This window comes from Teleopsis dalmanni, chromosome 1, assembly GCF_002237135.1.
Source record: "Teleopsis dalmanni isolate 2A chromosome 1, ASM223713v2, whole genome shotgun sequence".
Classification (NCBI taxonomy): Eukaryota; Metazoa; Arthropoda; class Insecta; order Diptera; family Diopsidae; genus Teleopsis; species Teleopsis dalmanni.
Window position 1 is genome coordinate 206,315,902 of NC_051846.1, and position 26,333 is coordinate 206,342,234.

Sequence of the window (26,333 nt, forward strand, 5' to 3'; positions counted from 1 at the left end):
TTCAATCATTTTTGTAATTTTTCTCAAACCTGTGCGTGTTTTCTTCTGCGTAGTGCCTATAAAACTTCAAGGTTGGGTTCACTTTTGATTTTATGCTATCAATTTCTTATTAAGTAAATTGAATTGTAATTAATTTTAATATTATTGAAAATAAAATCTTCATAAATTTATTTTTTATTGCTTTTAAGATTTTTTTGCAATGATTGGCTTTCATTAAAATTACGGTACCTTTATGTGGCCATTGTCATGGGTTTTTTTTGCTAGGCTTCATGAGTAACTCAACTAAAAGAGTGGCTTATACGTCACTGTTTTGTGTAAATATTTATTTAAATAGTTTTAGCATCGAACACGCACTTTTATGTGAGTGTGATTATATTGATTTTGTATCTGCTTTATTTGTTTATTTTTACAGCGGCTTTTACAGTGCCAATAGATATCAGCTGACCTTTGGTCTGGTCGTTACACTCTGATGCGAAAACATGACTTATCTTTTTCTTTCAATCTCAATAATTCAATGCATTCGAGTAATTTGCCAAAAATTTATTTCAAGCTTTCCGCTATTTAACTTTTGAATAGGTTCTCATAATTTTTTCTATTTAGCAAACCAAAAAAAAATAAAAAAAATTAAAAATTCAACGGTAGCAACAACGTTTTCAATTGTTCAGATTGTTTACTTTTGGTCTCGCTTCTGCGCTGGTGGCTGGCACGATACAAGATACTCGTACTTCAAACTATGTTATTTTTAGTAAATTTTCAAATTATTTTTTATATTTTTGTTACCTTTTATTGTCATCTTGATTAATTAGTAAGATTATTTATAACAATTTTAAGTATCTAGTGTTTGTTATTACATATTCACACTTAACTTGCAAAAATATGTGACTGATTTTGTTTGTTTGTCTGACATGTGAATATTAATGATTAGTAATTAAATAAAACATACAAAATAATATAAGAATCAAACTATTATATGTTGTATCTAAAAATATTATATCAGTGTGATATAATTTTTGATTAATATGTATGTATAAGCAAGCATTCGCTTTCTACTTCGAGTTAAACTATACTTTTATTTATTTATATTTTAAATACATTTCAGTTTAGTTGCATTAATTTAACGAAACGTCATAAACAGAAAGAAATTATTTTAATTTTTTGGATTTCTTATATACAAAAATATGTATGTTCGAATATAAGTTAGGTTAAAGTGAAACAGCGATCCTAAGGATCCATTGGAGCCAACTGGTTCGTTGTGTTATAGCACCAAACTTGATAAATTAAAAACCGTCTGAAATGTTTAATAAAGCTTAAGATACGTTTCAAAGAAAAGTCTTGAGGCTAACTAAAATCCTTTAGCAAAGAAATCCCTGATATAATCCCTGACATTGATTAAACATTATTGAATATTATTAAGAATAGTATTTCTATATTTGTATTGGTACCTTTTGTTCAGTTGCATCTATCACCACGTTAGCCCTTAACTTAACTTAAACGTATACGTTATGCACTACAAAGAAAATATGAATTGACGAATTAAAGTACCTATAGCCTTAAAAATTTCTGTAGAAAATATTTTCAATTTAAAAAAATCTTAAAAATGGTTTCTATAATATATTTTATGCATAAGTTTTTTATTTTTTTTTTCAACTAATAATTTCTTTAAAATATATTATTACAAAAAGCTGCACATGGTCTTAATAAAATCTTTAATGCTTCAGTTTATTATTTTTAGTATAACTTTAGTGTGACTTAACACTACTGGAATGAAAGTAAAACCATTTTAAAAGAAACTGGCATAGCTGTAATCTTGAATATTTGTAATTCTATTACTCCAATGGTTACAGACAAAAATTAAAACAAATATATATATATATATAGATATATATATAAATATATGAATTGAGAGCCTTTGATATTTTATTACATATATTCGTGATGTAGTTAACTCTACTTCCTTTTTTTATTAGACCATTAAGGACCTAGAGCTGCTAACAGTCCCCATTTGTATTTTGTTTCTTGTTGTTTTTCTCCAGTCGTGTACCTGCAATGGTTTTAAGTCATTTTTCATTTTATCGTTTTATTTCTCTGTTGATCATGTTTCCTTTTTGTATGTTTCCAGAATTTCAACACTTAAGTATGTTTTAGTGTTTTCTATTGATTGACATTCTGATTATATGGCACAACTGTCATACTCTTTGTTGGTGAGGCACTCTAGCTTATAACAGACCATGCGAGTAGTTTATTTCATATAATCAAAATTGCAACATATAATAATATGCTTATGACCAAAGATACAAGTATTCTCCAGCAAATTTTCGTTCTAATTTTATTAATTTAGCTTTGATAAAGATACATTTGCCTGTCTGTATATACTTCGAGTATATAACACAAATTACATTTAACTGAATTTATATGGTCTTTTGTGTGATTTTGAAATAATATGTTGATTCTGTAAATAACAACTGTGAAAATGTCAAAATCAACTTTCTTGAGAATTACAAATTAAATAATTCTAAGTGTTAAAGAAATTTTCTAAGGAAATTACGGTTAAGTGTATATAACACATATCTTTACAATGATTATTAATAAGCAAATGCCTAGCTAAAATCGAAAAGTCTTGCTGTTTATTTTTTAGTTGACAATTAATTATAAATTTTATTTTTGTGAGTTATTCATCAGGGACACACCCTCAAGTCTATAAATATTAAAAAGGTTTTAAATCGCTGCTAGCTGCAAAGCCTAACTTCTACGCAAGATCAAACAGTAGCGCTAGAGCGTGCGAATCACAAATAGAGCCGAGCCAGTAACTAAGACCATCCTAACTCAGCCATTGAAATAGCTGTCATTACTCGGTATAATGATGAATCTTACTTTTTTAAAACTTGTATTTAATTTCGAATAAAAATATGTTTTTTATTGACACTAAATTAAGTAAAAAAAATAAAAACAGTGTTAATTTAAACAATACACATTTTAAGTACTTTTTGTAATAATTATTTTTAATTACACTTGATTTTGTTCTAATAACGAAATAATTTTTGTTAGGTTTGCATCCGCATTGACTAGATGAAAAACTGTAGCTAAATTTATAGTATTTATTTTAACTTAAATAAATAAAATAATTTTAAATTTAAACTAAAATAAAATCTAACAAGTGTTAAATAGTCATAATGACAATTGGCAAATAGTTTTTCATTTTATTTACTGGAACGACTTTATCACATTTTCGGTACTTGCCATAAAACGCATCAGACGTTACTTCCGTATTTACACAATTCATAGTTATTTAAGGCTAAATTTTATACTTGGAATTTATTATTTGACGTAAATATAATTAAATACTTTTTTGAATACTATTTACTTCAAAGAATAATCATGAGTTTCTTATAAAATGTGTACTGCTGCATATTATGTTAATAAAAATATTTTCATATCTGAAATTTTTGTATTGCTAAAAATTAAAAGAGAGAGCTAGAATTTTAAGTAGTAATTGACTTTTGATTTTAGATGACTAATTTTAGAATTATGTTTATACAGCTGTTTACCAAAATAACATAAAAATTCTATTTAGAACATTAGCCCTTCAACACTGGGAAAAAACGAACTAAAAAATTATCAAGGAAATTATCAAGGATTATCAAAAATAATTTCACGTAAACTTTCTGTAGAAGAGCTCCGCTTAAATACCTTTAGTCTTAATATGCATATAAAGCTAATATATTTATTAATATATTTAACATGAAAGGAATATGTGTTTTCTTCTTCTGTGTTATAGGTATATATTAACATTAAAAAATATTCGAAATTAAACTTCGTCGAATTAAACAACGTAAGTAGTTGTTACTTTTTTATAGTAATTTATTTTTTTTATATTTCTCATAAACTTAATTATCAATGAAATCACCATTTGTCAAAATAACAAATTTCTATATCACTTAATTTTCATACGTGCGAAATGCCACATAATTATTATACCCTACATACAACTATATTTGGGCTGTTCACAGTGAATTAAAAAATTTTTATAAGAATTTATACCACTTATATAGTATGTATCCATATTATAAAACTAATTAAAATTAAACCATATTATGGACCATAAAATATCTAAAAATATTATTTTAACTGGTTCGAAAACTGTGAGATCATCACATAAAAAGTTTAATAATTAAATTTAATTAACTTTAAAGCTTTCTGTGCTTTTATCTGAATGGTAGCTTAAAATTTATTTAAAAAACTAATTTGTTACAGTTTAACTACAATTTATATAGTTAAATTGTGGTTAAATAGTTTATTTGACAGCAAATATTACTCATATTCATTTTGTTATTATTTTTTAAAAATTATTTTTAATAATATTGTAATTATTGTTTTTGTATTACAAAATGTATTTAGATGAAGTTAATATTTATAGAGGAAGTATATAAAAGGTGATTCTAAGAAATTAAAAAAAAATATTAGGGAAATTGTGCTTGAATAATGGAAAGCTTTTTTAGTTTTAGAAAAATATAGCGTATAATATATATAGAAGCCAGAAAAGAAGAAATAGTTTTTAATGATTTTGGAATCTTCTCAATCAATGCATTTGAAGTTATAAAAATGTTCAAACATATACTCTATATTGGATTAGGTTGATTTGTAATTAATGTTTCATTAGTTATAAAATCCTTAATATTGCAACCTAAAGTCTTTAAAAGCACAATCAAAAAGTAACCTAAGAATTATTTCAATATTATTGACCGCTCACTGTAGATTGAATAATCACCTATCGAAGTTAGGAATTCAATCCACTACGTATCATGTGTTTGAGGAGTGCCTAGCAGTGATACACAAGCGGAAGAAACACCTAGGAGGGTATTTCGTGGACCATAAGGATTCAAGACAAGGAAAGATGTGCTCTGTACTGGCTTTTATTAAAGAAATCAGACTTGGAGAAATACTCTAATCCGACTAAGGAGCACAAAGGATCTTTTAGGTCACATGCACTATCCCTTCTTTTCAATAATAATAATAAAGTATAGATAAAAAAAAAGAATGCAATATTTGTTATTAAAAATGTTCATTTTTATTTAAAATGGATACATTATTACGTAATTTATTAATACAGAGGTTTCGAAAAGTAGTGAATTACAACAACAAAAATTCGTTTTTTATTATTTTAATTAATTGAATTTTTGGCTGACCATACAGCTCTTTCGAGTATTGCCAAATACCCATCATCAGTGGTCTTGGAATTATTTCTTGTATTTAATTATTCGTAAGCAATTTTTCGAGACTGCAAGTACCAGGGATTGAACCCGTGCCCTGCCAAATTTGAAGCTCAGTGTTAACGCACCTTAACAACTGACCCAAAGCCGTAGTTGACTTGTATGTTTGCAGTTATTTTTATAGTTTTGTTAATTTTCTGTGAAAGTTTATTAACAAATTCACTTTCTGTGTTTTATTAAAAAGAAATCATATACCAGCTGTAGAATAATTAAAGTAATTAATTATAATTATTTTTAATTGCTAAATTTAATTATTAATTATTATTATTTTTATGATATAATTTGATATGTAAAAATATGATATAATTATTTTGTAATAAATGTTTTAGAATATTATTAAAGAATATTAGTATTTTCTGCTAATAAATGTATGCCAACGCATACGTTAGATATATAAGATATAGGTGTAAATAAGGTATAGATACATTCTAGTGAAACACTTTTATTAAACTTCGTTTGTAAACAGCATTCAACAAAATTTAGTGTAAACCAAAATAGGTTATTTGGTTTTGTTTTTATTATTAATATAGTAAATTAAAGCAATTTAAAATTATATGAGTATATATTAATGTTTATATTAAAAACATAAATTTAAATAAAATAAAAACATTGAAAAACTAAGATAAGTATAAGGCAATAGTATAATTTTGCAAAATATTTTTGAGGTACAACCCGACTTAGGCGTATTCTGTAGGTATGAAAATAATACAAATCTATAAATTTTATTAAAAATATTCAAAATTAAACTTCATTTTATTTTTTTGTAACCTTCAAGGCTGGTTTGAGAGCGTTTGTCTCTAAAACATAAAATTTGTTGGGCTTAGTTAAATATTTTCAAATATTTTGAAAAATTTTCTATTTGTCTATATATTAAGAATCAATGTTTTTGTTGTGTGTGATAAAGTTTACATGCCAGCTTCCGATAATGACTTACTGATGTCTATGATCATTTAATGCGCGTGTGGGCTTATTGCCGTTTGGAATGCATGGAAAAAATGTTAACTTTATTATGTCAACATTTTATTGTTTGCTGGTTTATTTTAAATAATTTGAAGGGCCCACCATAGCCCAAACAATTTTATTCTAATTTTGTTACATACCATATTGTGATGGGGCTTGCAACTACCTGGGAAATCTGGTAATGTGCAAGACAAATTATACAAAGAGTATTGTTATTTGAATATTTTTAAAGGTCAATATCAAAATGCATTTCTGCATAAAAATAAATAAATTAATTAATTTTAGTTTAACAAACTGTGCTCTTTGATAATAAAAGATTACTATTGTATACTGTTTTTTCAGCTTATTATGCATTTGATCGGTTTAAGCAGAACAAGGTGTGGTTAATTGGTTTTTTGTTGGATATTTCTTTTGACCTTTCTTAAAGCTATTCATTAGTTCAATATGCGACAAATATAAAGAAGATGCATTTTTTATATTAAATAATATGAACTTACAGATATATATTTATATAATGTATTTTATGCAACACAATAAGGTCTAAGTGTTTAGTTATTCATATATTCAAATAAAGGCTGATAAAAATTTGAAGAGGGAATTAAGGGGTACAAATAATAGTAATTGTTGGTTACAGTATCTTTAATCCCAAGATTGAATCCATATTCATTACAGCAAATAACTTTTGTGATTTGAATTGCTTGTGATTCAGTCACAATTCTGATTAGGAAAATTTAATATCGGCTAATCGAATGACTTAACAGGTACGTGTAACAACCACTAAGCCATTATGACTAAGTGATCACGCAATATTATATTGAAGTATCTTTTTAGCATAGATGGCGTTGCCATGCTCAAACAAAAACTTTTGAACTATAAGACTATTAAATATAACTATTAAATTCTAAAAAAATGTTGGCTCAACATACTTTATTTTAATTTTAAAAGAAGTTTTATATTTAACCTAATAACAGAGCGAAGTCTCTATCGGTTTCTTGAATAGAGCACAATAAGTATAATACCAAATTTATTATATTTAACTTACAGATTTGTATTTAAATAGTGAAAAGATATTTAGAATTGGGTTTAATAAATATCGTTGTAATTTTGTTGAAGAAAAAATTATTAGTATATACGACACCCTTCGTGAACACAACCACAATTAAATTATTTTATTTTAATGATCTAATATGGTTAACATACTGCAGTTTTACAAATAAATAAAAACATGTGACATATTAATAAGGTATAATAAACAATAAACAGAAGCAGTAATAAACACGAAAAATGTTGACAATGACTTAGCACTTCATTGCCCCGCTTTATACGAGCAATTAATATGATATAAATAAATACGTTTTAAAGTGATAATTTCAGTTAAAACAAATAAAAAAACAAGGATAACTAATTAGTTGACAATTGATTTTTTTTTGTAATTTTTAGAATCATTCAAAGTTCCAGTGTTATTGTAGTTAGTTTTCACTTTATGTTAAAAGATTACAAGAGATCAAATGAATAAAATTTCACTTTTCATATTAAAACAAGAATGATAATTGACATGCGCAGCTATCAGGTTAACATGGCGCACCTATATTAAAAATAGATTCCCGGAACTCATCAAAAGAGACCACGTAAACACTGCAAGGCTTACTGCAGTTCTTCCTGGTCATTGGGATGTAGGAACCCACGCAGAGAAACTGCGCATTCAATATAACGATCACTGCAGAAGTTCTGGAAACCTGAAAGAAATAGAAACCATAATACAAATAACGATCACTGCAGAAGTTCTGGAAACCTGAAAGAAAGAGAAACCATAATACATTTTCTTTAAAAATGTCCTACTTTGTTCTTAGAAAGATAACTTCTTTGATAGTTTATCAGACTGTTCATTGGTGAAAACGAAAGACCTAAAAAATTATCTAAATTCGGCGGGATAGATCTAGTCTCTACTCTTCTATACTAGGGTTCTTGCGAGGAATGTGGTAGCAAAACGGCGGAAAATCGCTAATTGAGGTACATGGAAGTTATCTAATGGACTGCTACTGCAACCAATCAACCAACATTGAAGATTATTACTAGTGTAAAATATTATTGAAACTTTGCAGAAGACAATCAGGATCAAAAATAGGATGTCTTTCATAGTATCATTTGTGGTAACTGTTAAATTGATAGAGATTCATTTCAGAAGTCAACTACAAAAGCTTATCATTTCATACTTTTCATAGAATTTCCAAATATTAACTAATTTTCAATATATGAACCGTATGTTTAATCATTCCATTAATTTTAATATCTTATAAATCGTTGCATTTAAGGAAATCTGTCGCAAATGCTATTCAAGTAAAAAATAATGTCCACTTAATACTATATTAAACGTACTTATTGGTTACAACTATTCGTCCACAAATAAGGTCTTTTATAGTTTTAAAGCGGAGAAAATGAAAATTAGGATATACTTTATTTGACATTAAGTCATAAAACTATATACAACAGGGGGCTGACTGAACCTAACCACTCCTGCTTTTGACATAATTTGTAAATGTTGTTTTTGGAAATTATTTAAATGTACATTAACGTCATACTAGTATAACGTTAGTATTATTTTAATATTATAATACGAAGGATTTAGTACCCAATATTAATACGTGCTTTATTAAACTTTATCTTTAATTTTAATTAGGTGCCCACAAACAAAGTGTTTTCTAACTTTAACACGGCAAAGAAAATGAGAATTATAATATACATAATGGTTAATTAAATCATAAAATTGCATTCAACAGCGAGTCATCTCAATCTAACCACTCCTGCTTTTGAAATAATTTGTAAATGTTATTTTATATGTATTTAAATAATTTCCAATTTAGAAACAGTAATTATTTTACTAGTATAATATTATATTAATATTATATTAATATTACCATATAATAGCCGTAATTCATGACTATAAGAAATGATGATATAATAGGAGTTAAATAACTTTCCTGTTAGTACGTGGTATAAATTGTTCCTTAGATTTTTTTAAAGTTCATTTTGTTCGTCATATTACTATAACGTATTTTCTTATTTTTTATAGCTTAAGAGATACAAAGAAATAAAATTGCGCGCTAAAAACTTAATCGTATGTCTTTATCCTATTTATTTTTTACTCAATATCTTAATAGGTAGTTCACTTTATTTTTACTTTCATTTTTAAAGATAACTAGTTTGAAATTTCTACTCACTAATACAAAATATTTCAGTTTACAATTATGAAGAATTTTTTATTTGATACTAGCATTTTTATGTAATTTGCTAGCATGTATCTGTTATTAACATTTCTTTTTTCATGTAATGTTAAACTATTAATTTATTCTCATTATTTACTTATTTGATGTTGAAACTCATACCTATGATTATTTCTTTAACTTTTTAAAAACTTTATAAATCTATGATTAATAGTTTTTCATTTTGGCTTTCAAAATCTTTTTTATGAATTACATTCTAATTGATAATAATTAATTAAGACAAATAAATAAGACTTTTAAATTAATAAAGCCATACATATTTCTAAGTTTGTATTATTTTTGTGTATAGTGTATATTATAAAGCTGTTATTTGTTTAATTAAATTTAAAATAATTTCAAATTAGCTAAAGTATAAACAAAATTGTAATTAATTGTTAGACTTCAGTATTTTTTATTTTATTTCAATCCACAATCTTGATACTAAAATTAACGTAAAACTATTTATCGCAGGTTTTGAGGTTCACAAGTTAGGGTCAAACTTGATCATGTTAACATTATCTTCATTTATATTAGATTTAGAAAAACGTGAATATACTCAAACTTCTTCTGATCATTGAACCTAAACAAGGTTAAAGTTTTATATTCATTTTGATTTGTAAGCAGATTTATTATTTACACTCGCTTAAATTTTTGTGTCTTTGGTATTTGCAGTATAGGCAACTTTTTACAAGCCATTTTATTTATTTTATATAATTTAATTTAAAATTAAAATAAATACTATTTCTCTTTAACGTTAATGTTGTATTTTAGTTATACTTGAAATGCATTTTGATGAGTAAACTTGTTTTACTTTGTTGGTAAGCTTTATTAGTCACGTCTGTCATATCTTCTTTAGCCGAAATTGCCTTCATATAACTCAGGGCTAAATTACTGCAGATGTATGCTTAAGATTAAGTTGGTAAATTAATTGCATTCCCTTTAAACCAATGAATATTTGACACATTTCTAAGTGTTTAAATACCTACAGAAAGAAAACTTCATTAGACGTACTAGGAACTGAATTGGAAGATGACAATAGAAAAACATTATATTGGATTTCTTTATTATCATATTGTTATTTATCTATAAAGTTATGAAGTAACTTTATTTTTATGAATAAAGTAATGTACACTGAAAGGTTCCTTAACCCGATATAGATAGGATTGGTATTTTTTGAAAGGCAAGATAACCGTTCGCATTTTATATGAAAAAGAAATACTAGGAGCTAGCAACTGATAAGAGAAATAAGAGAGATCTAATAAGTTCGTTTATAACAGAATCCATTTAACGGAGAGCATGCACTCCATGCATTTATTAGAATTGAAAAATAATTTTTTATTTATTATTGTTTTTTGCAATGAACTAATAATTTAACAAAAAGTCTTAATAACTATCAGATTTATTTGAAAAAAATTTTGTATATTGCTTTCTTTCGATCGATATCTTACTAATCGGATTTAAATACGTTGCTTATCGCTTCATGTCGTTAAATATTTGTATCTCAGTGTAAACAATAACAACAATATTAGTGCATATTTTTATTATTCACAAATTTAAATAATTCAAATTATTTTAATAAGTGCAGAATAAAACTATGTGATTTGCTATGGACTGTCCGCCACTTGGCTTCGTTCACCACTGTCCACGTTTCTGTACGCAATTAAGGTTCACCTAATATTTTGGCTTTAAATTAAAAATTGTTGCACTTATTATTTTGTGTAAATATATTTGCATTATTTCGCTGAAATTGACAGCCGCCTCTTGTCGAGATACGTGTTTACCCAAATTAAAAATTATTTCGAAACTTTTGTTTGCGTACTTTGGGTAAATTGCAACCTTGATTTTTAATTTGCGATTTTGGTTACACTTTTGTAATAAGAAGGTTCATTGCTGGCATATTAATCGATGAGCGGCTGCGTGTCGTTTATCTATCAGTAGCCGAGGCAGTCACTTCTTGCATACGAAATCGCATTACAAAATTCATCGCTATATAGAGGGGCTTAAATTCACTTCAAAATTATTTTCTCAAATTCTTTTATAACCGATTTGCTTATCACTTGATTTACTTTTTATTGCTTTGTAAAACGTTTTATAGAAGCTGTCGTTTCAAATCATCTTAAATGGTCATTTCCATTTAATAAATTCTGCTCATGTCGTCAATGACAAATTTATTTACCTTTATTCGTTACTACAGGCAAAATGAAAAAATAACTGCTTGATATATCTCAGATTTTGTTATTCTATATTCGTTCACATTTGGTGTTTTTGCTGATAAGTAAGATTGACTAACAAATATAAATTAATTTTTTACCCTTTTTTTGAATGAAATCGGTTTCATAACTTTTACTCTGTATGTTATATTATAACATACTATATATGATATTTATTATATCAGCAGCAAAACACATGTAAACATAATAACTTCTATTAGCATATAACCATTTATTTGTTATTGGAAGTTTGATATATTGCAGACCACGTCAGATACAACTTAATTTTTATTACAAAGGTACAAAATACTATCATAAAAATCATATGAATCTTTAAACATATATTTCCATACGTTTAAACTCATACTTATACAAATTATAATTGATTAAAAATTAATATTTTCGGTCAACTTTAAATTTAGCCATCTATTCACATTAGATTAGGTTAGCTTGTAGGGTCATTTTGCCTGCCAAAGTGCAGTGGAATACAAATTATGGCTCGTTGAGATACCACGGAAGATCTTCGTATTGCACATGACAAAATACCGAAAATACAAAAAGCCATGGTCTAGTAAAATGCTTACTTTCAGGCGCTTCACATCACTCCCCTTTCTCTTGATTTTTAAAATTTAAATCCATAGTTACTATAGACAAATACAGCACAATAAACTTAAATCTATCGTCGGTATAACCTAATCTACTATTTCAGTGTCCAGTACTAAGAGAAAATAACTACATGTTAGTATTACGAACTTAATTATTCTTCTGTTACGCATAACAACTCATGTGGAGTCTTACCCTCTTTAGTAATTATCTTATAATATTTCTGTTCCCGACATTTACTTTCCAATAAGTGAGCTCAATTTATTTAGTTTTTGACAGGTTAACAATTGAATTAATAATGTTTAAAATGTAAGTATGAAATAGATATGATATTACTAGTTGTAATGCTTACTATCTTCCCCTTTGTTTGTTTTTATTGCTTTCATTGTTTTAAGATTTTTACTTTGCACTTCATTATTTTTAACTGCATATAGTCGTTTGGAATACCATAGGCGCTCAATCTATCTAAAGTCCTTTTTATTATATCTCATGTAATTGTATTTTTTTGTGTGAGCTGATTTATTAAGCTATTATGTCTCATGTAATATTGAACAAAGACTCAGACAAAGAATCCACATTAAATTTTCTTTTAATTGCTTAATATAAGAGCAGATAATCCTCATCGTTAGCGTTTTGAACTAAAGAACTGATGTGGTGATATAGTTTATATATAAAATATATAATAATATAAAATATTTTTTTATACATTTTTATTTTCAAAACTTTTGTTTATTGTCAAATTCTAGTAGATTAGCATGGAAAAGGCTATTATTTTTTTGTCTTAGTCTCTGTGATATGTTTGTAGTATAGAGGTTATTCTAGCGATGGCTTCCAATTTATTTACAAACATTTTAAATTTAATAAAACTTTTTTACTTTTTTATTTTTAAATAAATATTTTGGAATTTTCTGTAACTATTTAGTTCAGAAATCAACCATATATATTTTAAAAGCAGAAAAATATGCAACATATTATTAAAAAAAAAATCTATGTAATACTCCCAAAGAAATTTAATAGTAAAAACTTGATAAACCTATTTCCGTAACTTACAGCATATATTAAGATACTTATTTTTAAAAATATGTGGCGTAAGTGTATAATATATATTTCATAGTAATAATTTTTTTGTAATAAGTAAATATTTATTACAGCATGAAAACTCAGATAAAATGTAAGCGTTTCTATATTGACTATAGATCATTAAATTATTAACGGTATAACGCCAGTGACGTATTCAGGGCGGGAGGACAGGGTACTGTCGTACTTTGAGAATATAACTTACAGCTAAGTCCTTACTTTATCATATTTTCTATATGTTAGATAATGCACTGCATATACAATGGCAAAAAGCAATATTTTCTTGTATATCCTCACTACCTCAGTACAACCATAGCCACGCTACTGGATAAGACTATTAGTATTTTATTTGAAAACAATATACAATAGATTAAAGGATTTTAAAACTAAATACTTTTATTAACTAATGTAATGTAGTGTAATGTATATGAAATTCTGTCAAAAAAACCAAGCTGCAATCAAATAATGGATATTGGTGTGAGATATATGGAAAGGTGATGCTTTCATTTAAGATACCTTTAACTCACCTAATTAGTTAAATTCTTTTTAAATATTATTAGTATAAATTAATATTTCAAATGAATAATGTTAAATTTAATTATTAAATAAAATCAACGATCAATTTACTACGTTAGATCTTACATACTAAATATCAGTTGACAAATTGTATATATATACATATATATATATATATATATATATATATAATTCATTGCTTAATAATTTTAAAAAAATAATTATGTTAAATTTCCTATAAAACTTAACGTGTTATTTTGATGTTTTGTTAGAATTCAGAAAATCGTACGTGGTAGTTGTAAAATTATTTAACCAATTTGTATAGAACTTTATGAAAGAACGTAAAATTGTATAATAAATATATACAAACGACAAAAAAATAAAATTTTACATATATTGTAACACATTAAAATATTTTATTAAAAAACGAGATAAGAAAATCAACAAAACTCACATAGTTAAACACACACTCTTACTTAACAGAAATTCATAAAATGAAATGAAAACTTCATAAAATACAATTCCATTCATTTAATTCAGATATTATAAACGTAATATTGTTTAACGTGGCTTCATACGTATTTGTATTCCATTTCCGCTCTTCATGACTAGTTCAGCCAGAGGATTTGGCTTGAAATTCTCGACAGGCAAAAACTCAAAGTTCCGCAACAAATAAGACAGCGAACATTTCAACTCCAACATAGCAAATTTTTGACCTAAGAAATAAAGCATTTAATGATAAAAATCTGTATAATAATACTTCGAATTTTAGCCTTACCAATACAGTTTCTTGGTCCCGCACTAAAAGCAACAAATGCATATGGATGTAGATCCTTCTCAGCAGTTAAGAAGCGTTCCGGATCAAATTTTTCTGGATCTTTAAAATTACTTTCATCACGATGTACCAAGTATACGAGCGAACTTATAGAAGCTCCTTTTGGTACAGTAATATTACCAATTTGTGTATCTTCTGTAATCTTGCGAGAGAAGAACGGCACAGATGGATAAATTCGTAAAGTTTCTTTTATAACTGCTTCTAAATAGTGCATAGACTCCTTTTCACGCCCTTCTAATTCCACTGCTTCCTCATATGCCTTTTGTTGCACATCTGCATGCTGAGATAGTAAATAAATTGCAAATGCGATTGCAGAGCTGGTAGTATCGTGTCCTTCAAACATAAATGTATCGACTTCTTCACGAATTTCACGATCTGTTAGATCACCACCTTCAATTTGTGATATGAGCAACATGTCTAAGAAAGCAAGGCGCCGCTTACTACCTATATCATCGGTTTTATCTACATCACTAAAGGTGCTGATTTGAGAATTCTTTAGCATTTCGCGTCTAAGTTTGATCACCCGATTCGTTTCATCATGCAATACTTTCAATGCTGCATCACGTGCCTTTCCGGCCCCACTAAACTTGAAAAGTATATTAAATCGTTGCCAAAATGAGAATGATTGCTTATGCAAAATACGGCAAATACTGTCAAATATAAAAAGCAACTTATTTTCTAGCAAAGGTTCTCAATTTGTATCTCAATCATGTTATACTTACTCCTGCACTGCTTGCACATATTCAGAATTGGCTTGCAACTGCGCATTCTTCTTAATGCCCATTGCTGTTTCGCATATCGCATCCAATGCGAAGAGTGTTATGTAAGGGTAAATATCGAACGGTTGACCATCAGCTTTTGCAAGTAATTGACTAACTAAGATTTTACAATTCTCTTCCATGGGTTCCTTAAATTCACTTAATATTTTGAAATGAAAACCAGGTGTGAGTAGTTTCCTGCGTCTGTGCCAAGATTCACCACTATTTGTGAGTAATCCTTTTCCCAACCATGATTCAACAATTTCATAATTACGAGATTTTGTTAGTAAAGTATTATTGCTGAGTATGTGCTTAATGTCTTCTGGATTTGTGAAGAATACCATTAAATCCTTACCAAACCAAATGCGAAAAGTTGAACCATGCTTTTTACGTTGCTCTTGAAGCCAATTTAAAATTCCTGAAATGACAAATATTCATTTAAATATAAAATATAATAAATGGGTTTATAATATTAGTTAATCTAATCGTAGAAACTGATCTAAAACAATAATTTATCAAACATAAAAATTAGAAATCATGCGATTAAGATAAACAATTACGTATATATTGATAAACTTTATCAACTTTACTATAATGAATTTACTATAAAAATTATCAGTCAGTCTTATCTGATAGACCTACAATATTAGCGATATGAAGAGGGTAAAACACGCTCTCAGTTACTTAAGTACCTGGTTACTTCGCTTTCATCTGAACATTTCATGCAGAAAATTGAAGACCTTCTTTTAAGCAAAACGATCAATTTTTGCATAACACATAGTTTGATTGTACTGAAACTTTCAAAAACCTAAAAAGTTATATATTATCAAATAATTAGTTCATAAAAAAAAAAATATAATTGCTAAGTAATAGATATATAGATGTGCTTCCACAATTTTGACAAGATATTAGTTGTCCAAATATTTAATCCATTTCATTACAATTGTATCCATTTCTTTCCGGTCATATCGTTTAATCGTCTATCGTTTAATACAACAAAAACTTGTTTACTCGCACCTTTTTGAATTAATAATTAAAAAAACAGTACCGGAATTAATTAAATAACACACAAAACTTGTGTCTCCATTCCTGACCCTCACCGACTATTATCTGTTTACTTACTTTAAAGGTATGTTCCAGAGAATGAGATTTCACAAAAGTTATCCCGAAACAGTGACGGGATAATTTGAGTATTGAAATCTTAGCAAAAATATAATATTGTACAGTACATTAAACACTGTATAGGAAAAGGTCTTTAACCTTATAACCATTTTTATGAAATCTATTTTAAAAGATTTGGATTTATAAATATTATATGCACCCTGCACTCTGGACACCTAGTTAATAATAATACCCGTCGACACTGTAATAATTCGGAATATGTATGTTATGTATATGTACGAGTATTATAAATATAAAAACAAATTTATTTTTGCCAATCATTGTTTATCAGTTCTGTTTTGTCTTCAGAAACTAAAACTCCTAATACAATTTAATACTAACATAATAAGACAGATAAGAAAATGTCTAGAATGGTGAAAATTTTAGTATGCATAGATTAAGCAATTTATATTAATTCGTAATTATTTTGAGATATTTTGTGAATAAAAATATTTGCGGTTATTGCTCGATTTTAACTTAATATAAATGACAAAAGTATGAATTACACTGAAAATTCACTAAAGTCACTCTTAGCGATTTCCCTGTATATAAAGCGTAAATGTTACTTGCTAGTACTTACTATTATTGTCACAATTTTTTTAGTTAACGACAAAAATATTTCATAATATTTCCTTAGTTGGAAAAGAATCTATACGTCATCAAAAACGTGAACAAGATATAGGAATGACATATCAGGCTTAGATATATACCTGAGAACTGATTGATCTATATGTATGGCGGTCATTGAAGGCATATGCGAATAAATGATAAAAATGTCATTAAAAACTGATTCGCTATAATGTCTAGCATAGCGTCTGGTTTTGTCCAATATAACAGAATTATATCTACATGTATATAAATTATACATAAATTTATTATCAAGTTTTTTGCGACTAATTCAGTTGTTGTTATTTTATTTTATTTTATTTAATACCCATTCTTTCTTTTACTACTTGTGTTGTCATTGCTTCTGTGTTTTTGGAATACTGTATGCTTGAAACTTTTAGACCCCTAATCTTTTCAAAGTAAGCGTTATCGTCCTATTGAACGGTCCCAACTCCTAATCCTTCTACGTACAATGAACTAATATTTTAGAAACAGTTAACATAACCTTAATGTTAAAATAGTTTTCAGAAGTGAATTACCCTAACATACTACACCGACCGTGGACTACACTAACTCACTTTCTTGGGAAACCCAGTATGAATTATATATTTTGGAATATAATTTCAAATAAACAAACGTCACTGTTTTTGTTCAATATTTATTTTATATAAGATAAATTCTTACGAAACGTTAAGAATTACTTAATAAATAAAAACATTTTTGGGTAGTGGAAGTAGATTGGGGGTAGGAATTTGTTGTGTCTCTGAAATAACCTTTCTCTCACATGTAACAGCTGTGCGGTCTCTAATAAATTTTTTTATTTAAAACAATAAATTTCTTACAAAAACCAATATCAGTTTTATTCATTTGTGGTAATCGTCATCTAAATTTTTTTTATATTCCGTTGTAAACAATTCTTTGAAATAATTACAAATAATTACTTTCATTATCGCTGAACAACAAGAGTATTTATTAATGAAATATAATTATCTTTAAGTTTTCAATTGTTTTTCATATAAAAATTATAGAAAAATTGAGCTTTGTGTTGAAAACTGTAATTAAAATAATTTACTAGTCATCACAATTATAATAGTAAATAAGATTATTTTAATCATAATTCTCATATTTAGATTCAGATCATATATACTGCATAATGAAAAGTAAATGCAAGCTGAAAATTGCAAAGAAAATCGGTTACACACATGAATACATATAAGGTTGACATTCTATCCACTTTATGACAAAGTATGTATTTATATATATATAAATATATATATAGAAACTGGTTAACATGGGAGTAGGAAGAAAGGTGTTAATTATAATCAATGCAGCTATTTTACTACTGAGCTTTTTATGTAATTGGAGTCGCTCACCATCGAGCCATTTTTTTGGATTCGCAGATAAATCTGGAAAACTTGATATCAGATTATCGGATAGATAGGTATCCGATATCGCGTAGATATCAGTGCTACAATTTTCATGTTGAAATATTCGTGAACCTGATTAGTTGTGATGCTCACAGCCTCAGCAGTCTTCAAACCTTTACTCGTCGTCGATCATCTTGCACTATAGAAACGTCTGTTTTCAATGGTTATCATATACAAATGCATCTTGCCAAAAATATTACAGAGCAATCCCTACATAGCCTTATTATCGATTTTGGGTTTGATTTATGACAATTAAGAACGAAGCCATTATCACATAAACCCGGTTCAGTTTATAAACTATTACATTGTGAACATTTTTAGTTGAGTTTAGTTTTTTTTATACAATTCACACATATGGATACGTTTATGTTAGCTAACACATTTATTACATACTTTATGTGGCTGTGAATAAAGAATATATTTAGTTTGTTGAGATACTCGTTTACGAATATGTTCTTGATTCGTGGAAGCAACTCTTTGATATTGGCAAACCAACTTAGTGACATTCGTCTATCTACTTCTCTCTGTATTTGTAAATCGTGATAGATCATTTTAATGAATTGGTACATGTGGTACGTCATGTAAGTCAAGTAAATAAATAAATAAATAAAATAAGATAATGATTCAGAAAATGATCTTGTGTAGGTTCAATACATCGATAAACAATATGAAAAATATTACATAAAGTCTATTAAGTAAATAAATATTACTTCTAAATAAATAACTGGGAATAAGTGATTTATAAAAATATTCAGAGTAGATAATCACTTTCTCTATATTATTATAAGTCATTTATGTATATACTCCACATTACTGATTAAAATTATTTTATATAAAAGTTAAAGCTTTGCTCTTCTTGTTTATAAATTTTGCATATAGTTTTCATTAAAATTATCGCATTAGAATCAACCATTAAACACATTTTCAATAATAAATCTATCTTATGCAAAGCATAAGAGTAAAGTATAATAATGAATTATTTGCAAGAATAATATTCTGTTTAATTATTATTTATTCTTATCTTATCATTTGTTTTTTTTTTTAACCGCATTGCTTTTCTGCAAAATATAAAATTATAAATAAACAAAATTAAAAATATATTCTTTTAAAATATATTTTTTGAATATGAAATTTTTTAAATAGTTTTGGGTTCTATGAGATGATCCCTCACACAAAATCCGATAGTGAAAAAAGAATATATTTATGGGGTATAGAAAGATAGGAATAGATGCAAGCGCCTTATCTGTTTTTATTTCTAATGCCAGCTAATTATGGTTTCTATATCACATTTTTACAGCAATTGAACACAAAATAGAAATTTGTGATTAAAAATCCAAATTCTAAAGCTAGTTCACATAATTTAGTAAAATTCTAAACAAACAAAATTTTTGTTTATCTCTGCAGCTGTTAACAATTCTAATTTCTTTAAGTATTTATGAGTAAAAAGTATAAGCTTATCATTTAACCAAATTTATAGATAGATAAGTTAATTTAAAAAAAATCAAAAATAGTCGCCCGTGCGACTCGTGGATTAACATTAGCATGACTTTCTCAGTATTACGTTCCTAGATTAGGTTCTATACATAAGAATATATCAATCATGCTACAAACAATGCCCCTACAAACAAAATAGTACTGAAATTCAACAATTAAAAATAAAAATATAATTAATTAATTTAATTTTCTATAGCTGGTTTATGATTTTGTTCTAATATAAACACAGCAAGTGCATTTGTTAATAAAACTTTCACTGCAAAGTAACAAAACTCCAAAAAAAAGTGCGAGCATAAAAGTCAAGTACTGCTTTGGGTTAGTTGATTAAGGAGTGCTGATTAAGGAGTCGTTATTTTTTTATTTACAATTAAAATACTTAGTTGTTTTAATAATATTTTCACTAGAAAGTGTCTATTATTAACATAAAATTTGAATATATTATTAACATGGGCTTATAAAAAGATTATACTTCTTCAAGTTTGAAACAAAGAAAAACAATTGTTAAGGGCAGAGAAGGTAAAGACTTGTCACGCCTGTAGGATGTTCAAAATTTTAAAAACAATCTCTTTATATCACACTATGAACCTCTTATGCAGGTTTCTGGTTACGCCTATGTTATGTGTTGTATATAATAAAAACAATAAATACTACTGATTAACATTTAATAGAGTAGTTGAATGGCTAGTTTACACTATTAAATAATAATTATACCACACACATATTTTTCTGATTTGTCCTTACAAAATATTAAAACTAATTAGAATAGGATGATGAAGCACATTTTTAACCTTATTAAATTATTTTTAATCACTTCAGTAGTGTTTTATTTTTTAATGTCACATAAAAACAATTTAAAATCTAGCTTGAGAAGATGTTTACATCTCTTTAACGGCACAACATACGTACAAATCAACGTTTAAAAAATTTTCTCATCATAAAAAATAAAAAAAAAATGATAAAGAACTTGTACTTTGATCTTATGTTTTATGTAATAAACTATAAACACTTTAAACGCAAGGTGGAGTTGGTTCCATATAAGATTTTCATATATTCGTACGATTGTTTGGTCTCACATATAGTAATTTTTAACAAAATTAAACTATTTTTGTTTTTATTTTTATTTTTGTATTATTAAAACCATCACTTTATTTGACGTACCTCCTTTTTTCGAAACTTCGATTAATTCACCAATGGTGGGTCCCGGTAAGGTAGTAGAAAATTGGCGAATTTTCAAAAATTGTACGATTTCGGGCAAAAAACGCATAAACAAGGCCCATAAAGCAAAGGCAATCAATACCAAAGCACTCATTTTTTTCTAATAGAAATGAATTGCAAAAAGTTATGCAGAATTTTAATCAAGTTTAATTGATTGGTCTTCAGTAACTTTAATTTAAACACTAAATAAACAAGTAACAGACACTAGAAACTTAAGACAACTGAGCTATAACCCAATAGCCATTCTGTTTATAAACTACAGCCGGAGACATATATGTGGCTCTGCCGCAGCAGCACGCATTTATACTGAATGAGTTCAGTCTGTTGTTTTCTTTTGTGAACTCAGAGCATAAATTGTGAGACTAGCGGAGATTAACAGGTTCGCTGTTAGCAAAATAGTTGAACATGAATTCGTACAGTGGAAGTTATCATAAAATTCGCATACCAGCGTGAGTAACATTTATTTAAAATGCTTTGTCTATTATTTAACAGAATAAGACATGTTTATTTGCAGTATTTTCATAGCAAATTATATTTCAAAAAATTTTATTCTGGATAAGCGAATTTTAAAAAAATTTACAATAAAACAACGTAAACGTTAAATTAATGTAAAAGTTCTAAGCTTTAGTAAGAACTTTAAAATTCTATACTTTTTATTAAAGTTTTGAAGTCAATATTATATTGAGTTTATACTAACAAATAGAAAATTGTATATTTTAAAACAAGTTTAACTACATGGAGAACTGATTTTGTTTCTAATAAATCAAGCACGCCAAAGAGTTACAAGTACTTTAGATTGTTACTCATATAGTTATGTAATATTATTAAATAATGTAAAAAATTCTACATTTTTGTAATATATTTAAACATATAATATAACTTGTTAAAAAAATCTATATTTTAAAGCTTCATGGGTGTCCAATGTTTTATGGGTGTCCAATTTTAAAATATTTTTATCTAAATTTCCTAAAAAAAATATACTAAATCATATAAAAAGAAAACACAATGATTTTAACATTTTATGATCAATTTAATTAGAATTTTTATTTTTTATATACTACAATTTAATACAAAATATGTTTCATTAACAGGTTAATACTCTTTTTAAAAAGTTTTGCAAATCAATTGCAATTAAATTTTATTACATTTAGCAGTTTATTGTTCTAAGACAGTTAATCTTTAATATACGTATATTATTATATCATTATAATCATGAATCATGCAACAAATTTATAATTAAATTGCTTCCAATACGTGAACTATTTAATAGCATAGCTGTATATTCTTCCATTATACACTGCATGTGTAATTTTTGTGCATTTTACAACACTTAATCTCATTCTATTATATATAATCACTTACCTAATCTTTATCAAATATTTAATGTTCCCTGACAATTTCTATTTCCCTTTTATTATTACATTAACTAATTAAGTTCAGTAATATACTTTCCTATTTTATCGTATACTACACTTTAATATTGTATATATTAATCAATTATTTGCTAACTAGATTGCCTTCAGTTTTGTTAAATTTTACTATTATAATATATAATATTAATAATAATATTGTTATTAGTATAGCATGATTTTTTAATTATTTATAAATTATAATATTACATTTATTTGTAATACAATTAAATAAAAACATTTAATATTATATATTTAACACAATAAGATAAATTATAAACATTTACACTCAAACATTCATATTTTATATTTTTATTTTCATTATATTTGGTTAAAAATTATTTTAAAGCTTTTTTTAAAGGAAACATGTTTATTTTTTGTGTTTTTATTAAGGATAAATTCTTAAGTGATTTGCTAAAGTTTATTAAAATAAATTGAAAAAAAAAACTTGAATATTGAAATAGGTTTCATTTACGGCAAGGATTTATAAGTTACTTTAAATTTAAATTTTTGTTATATTAGCGCTTGAGATAAAATATTAATAGTATTATTCCAACTTTAAGATATTCCAATTAATAAATAATTTCAGTGATTTTTATAATTTACTCTTTTTTATCATTCTTAAATGCCTACAAACATTTTTTAAACCTGTAGGAGTGACTTAATTAGACACATTTCACACATTTTCTTTCATTGAACACACTTTATTATATTTACAACAAAATCAATTTAATAAAGCTACGCTCGTGGTCTTAACCCAACACACGATTAAGTTACAGTAGCCAGCAATTGTATTTCTTATAAATTGATTACAGTGAGTGATTACAGTCGTCAGATACTGTAGCCAGCAACTCCAGTTTAGTCGGGCGTTGTACATAAACCTCTATTTGTTATCAAGCGAACAGCCTCCGCGCAACGAGGAATATGGAAGATTCGTAACAGAAAATGAAAAAATTTTGCATTATTTAATTCTCATCGCGACAGTCCCTTAAAGCGCTGTATATATAAACTCTCGTATAGTTATTTATATTTGATCATTAGTACCGATTTCCATTGTGTCGTGCGATCCTTACATGCTTTTCATTTTAGAAAATTCAAAAAGCAAAATAAAAACTTTTAAAAGCTTTCCGTATTATAGTAATATAGGTCACATGATATAGTCATGTGTATGTTATTTTAATATTATTATTTTAATAAAATTTCAGCAAATCACTTAACAAATTGCCTTAAGTTATTATCTAACAATTTACTAACATTTAAAGCGTATTTGTTTACTTGATATTTTTAGTATAAGAATTACAACAACGATAAGTCAATTTTGAATCAAGTTGCAATATTGCAGTAAAAATCGTGTTTACAACACAACAAATTCAAGTTGCCACAAAAAATAATTTATGCAGAGCTCTCCCTCACTCTCTCTTGCATTTTGCTAAGCTGCCAGATGTAGATACATTAAGTTTATCATAGCCAAGGTATACAAATGGTTCGGCAAACTTCAGGCGGTATTGGCTCGTCACCCGTAAGACCACCTCCACCACCGCCGCTGCTAAATTTGAAAAAGGAACTCCTTCGTCAGTGTTTCTGTTGCGTTTGTGGTGAACTGCTAGCGCTGCTGCTGGTAGTGGTGTGCTGTTGGGAATAACCCATATTAACATTACCATAGGAAGGACGTGTTGATTTCATTGAGGAGGCAGGTGCATGAGAGGAAGTTGTTGAGGAGGAGGAGGCACTAGAAGCTGCAGACATAGTAGCTGAGGTGACAGTAGAGGCACGTGAGAGGGAAGTACGACGTTTGGGTATGACAAATGCGGGTGGTGGTTGTGGTGTGTATTGTGGTGGAGTTGAATTTGTGGAAATTTGGCGTACGAAATTACGTGCACTAGAGAAAGCACCAGCAGCGCTATTATCGCTTAGACCTGCCGAAGAATGCACTTGCACTGAACCGCTGCGTGCTATAATTCCAGTTCTGGGTGGTATAGCAGGTGGTGGACCTGGAGGTGGGCCACGTGCTTTAGCGCTACCAGCAGCAGAAGGTGAAGTTGACTGGCTTTCTGTTGATGTTTGTGAAGATAAACGAGGTGGCAACTGTGGCAAGTTCTTTTCTGTGCTACCGCCACTTGTACGAGCTGATAGAGGTGCATGTGTGCCACTGTGCGGTTGATATTGCTGTTGCTGTTGCTGTTGTTGCCAGTGCGGCTGATGCGCTGCACTTGTAAGTTGCGTTGGTGTTGATGTAGTACTTATGGTATGTGTAAGCTTAGCTTGCGGTTGCACTGTTGATGTCGTAATTGTTGGCTTCTGCATCGGTATTGTATGACGTATAGTAACTGTTTGTGGCTTACTGCTTTGTTGCTGTGATGTAGTGGTTCCTGTTGTCGAAATTGCTTGCTGTGGTGCTAAACGTGGACTCGTTGAACCTCCACTAGCTTGCGTGGGCTGATATTGCTGTTTATGTTGTTGTTGCTGCTGCTGCTGCTGAGCATGCTGTTGTTTTTGTTGCGCGTGAATATCCTGAATTTGAGGTGTTATCACGACAGGATTTTTCTTTTGATCCTGTCCAGCTGCCACGTATGAGAAAACGCAGAGTACCGAATAGCAAATCTGATCGGCCTTTTGAAAATATTTTAAAATTTAATAGTGTTTGTTTTTTTTATTAAATAAAACTGATGGAAACATGAATGATAAATTTATTAAAATTATTTTTGAACAAAATTAATACAATTCAAAAAATAAATTATACTTTAAATATTATATATATATATATATCTTTTTTTATATGTACATTAAATATTATTATTATAATGAAATCGATCACATCGACTCATAGAACATTCAAGAATACATTAAATATTTACAAACATTTACACATGCATATCCATTTTATTTGTTTTTTATTCAAAATTTTTGATTGTGTATTTGTTGCATAAAAATGGCATTAGTCATCTATTTCGGCACTAGGGTTAATTTCAGGAGACTTGGACGGCTCACAGGTAGGTATGTTCGGTGACGATATCACAGTTCGTTCATCTCTCTCGCAAGCATATTTTTGCGGTGCATCCAATAATCTTACAGCAAAACGTATTGAAAACATGCGATGCAGACTTAAGGCGGCTTCTGAGGCCTTAGCGGTGTTAATCAGATTTTTTAATTGCAAGAAATTTGTTGAGTGATATTTTTTTCAGTGTAGTTTGTGTGTTGTGTAAGTTTTGGTGTTAAAACACATGAATTTATTGTGGAAGAAAAACACATATAAAGAAAAAAACAAAGTAGAAAAAACAAAAAAACATTTTTTCCTGTTTATCTTTTTAAATATTTTTTAAAATACAATCATTTATAATACAAAAATTTTTAACAAATTCGTTAGTGTGAAATGAGCGAGTTTAAGTTATTACAGTGCAAAAAAAAACCAAAAAAAGTTAAATTACTTTACATGCGTATTAAGTATCTTTAACTAATAAAAGTATTCAAAATTTGGATAGAAATAATTTTGTATTTCAGATAAAGTCAAAAATTATGTTTGTATTTACAAGAACAT

At 27.5% G+C, this 26,333-nt stretch overlaps 2 protein-coding genes across 13 annotated transcripts in view; both read right to left on the minus strand.

Moving 5' to 3' along the window:
- Window positions 1–14,307: 14,307 nt before the first annotated feature.
- Window positions 14,308–21,614, minus strand: LOC119671535 (probable cytochrome P450 4s3). Of its 2 annotated transcripts, none has more exons than XM_038082212.1 (4): window positions 21,333–21,614; window positions 15,451–15,904; window positions 14,672–15,378; window positions 14,308–14,609 (listed from the first exon to the last, which is right to left on the minus strand). In XM_038082212.1, exons 1-4 carry the CDS (start codon window positions 21,481–21,483, stop codon window positions 14,455–14,457), a joined length of 1,467 nt encoding a protein of 488 aa, XP_037938140.1. In that variant the 5' UTR covers window positions 21,484–21,614; the 3' UTR covers window positions 14,308–14,454. The 2 variants fall into 2 exon arrangements, with proteins under 2 accessions (XP_037938140.1, XP_037938141.1); XM_038082213.1 differs by lacking the exon at window positions 21,333–21,614 and adding an exon at window positions 16,179–16,247 and having other exon boundaries at window positions 14,309–14,609.
- A 2,414-nt stretch (window positions 21,615–24,028) lies between these two features.
- Window positions 24,029–26,333, minus strand: part of LOC119671536 (MAP kinase-activating death domain protein) — a 30,996-nt gene continuing 28,691 nt past the window's right edge. For 8 of the 11 annotated variants that reach the window (XM_038082219.1, XM_038082221.1, XM_038082220.1 and 5 more), the window contains one exon: window positions 24,029–25,408. In XM_038082219.1, coding sequence (XP_037938147.1) covers window positions 24,371–25,408 — 1,038 coding nt within the window. In that variant the 3' untranslated portion in view covers window positions 24,029–24,370. Of the gene's footprint in view, window positions 25,409–25,659; window positions 25,920–26,333 lie in introns of those variants that run through there. The other 3 variants (XM_038082225.1, XM_038082224.1, XM_038082222.1) reach the window with 1 other exon arrangement.

What these genes read in the sequence shown, in the direction of transcription:
- LOC119671535 (XM_038082212.1), bottom strand. Translation starts at nt 21,483, where the DNA reads ATGAGTGCTTTGGTATTGATTGCCTTTGCTTTATGGGCCTTGTTTATG. An exon ending in CGAAGTTTCGAAAAAAGGAG is followed by an intron (nt 15,905 to 21,332) that starts GTACGTCAAATA and finishes TTGTCATTTCAG; the next exon opens with GAATTTTAAATTGGCTTCAA. An exon ending in TATGTGCAAGCAGTGCAGGA is followed by an intron (nt 15,379 to 15,450) that starts GTAAGTATAACA and finishes TATATTTGACAG; the next exon opens with TATTTGCCGTATTTTGCATA.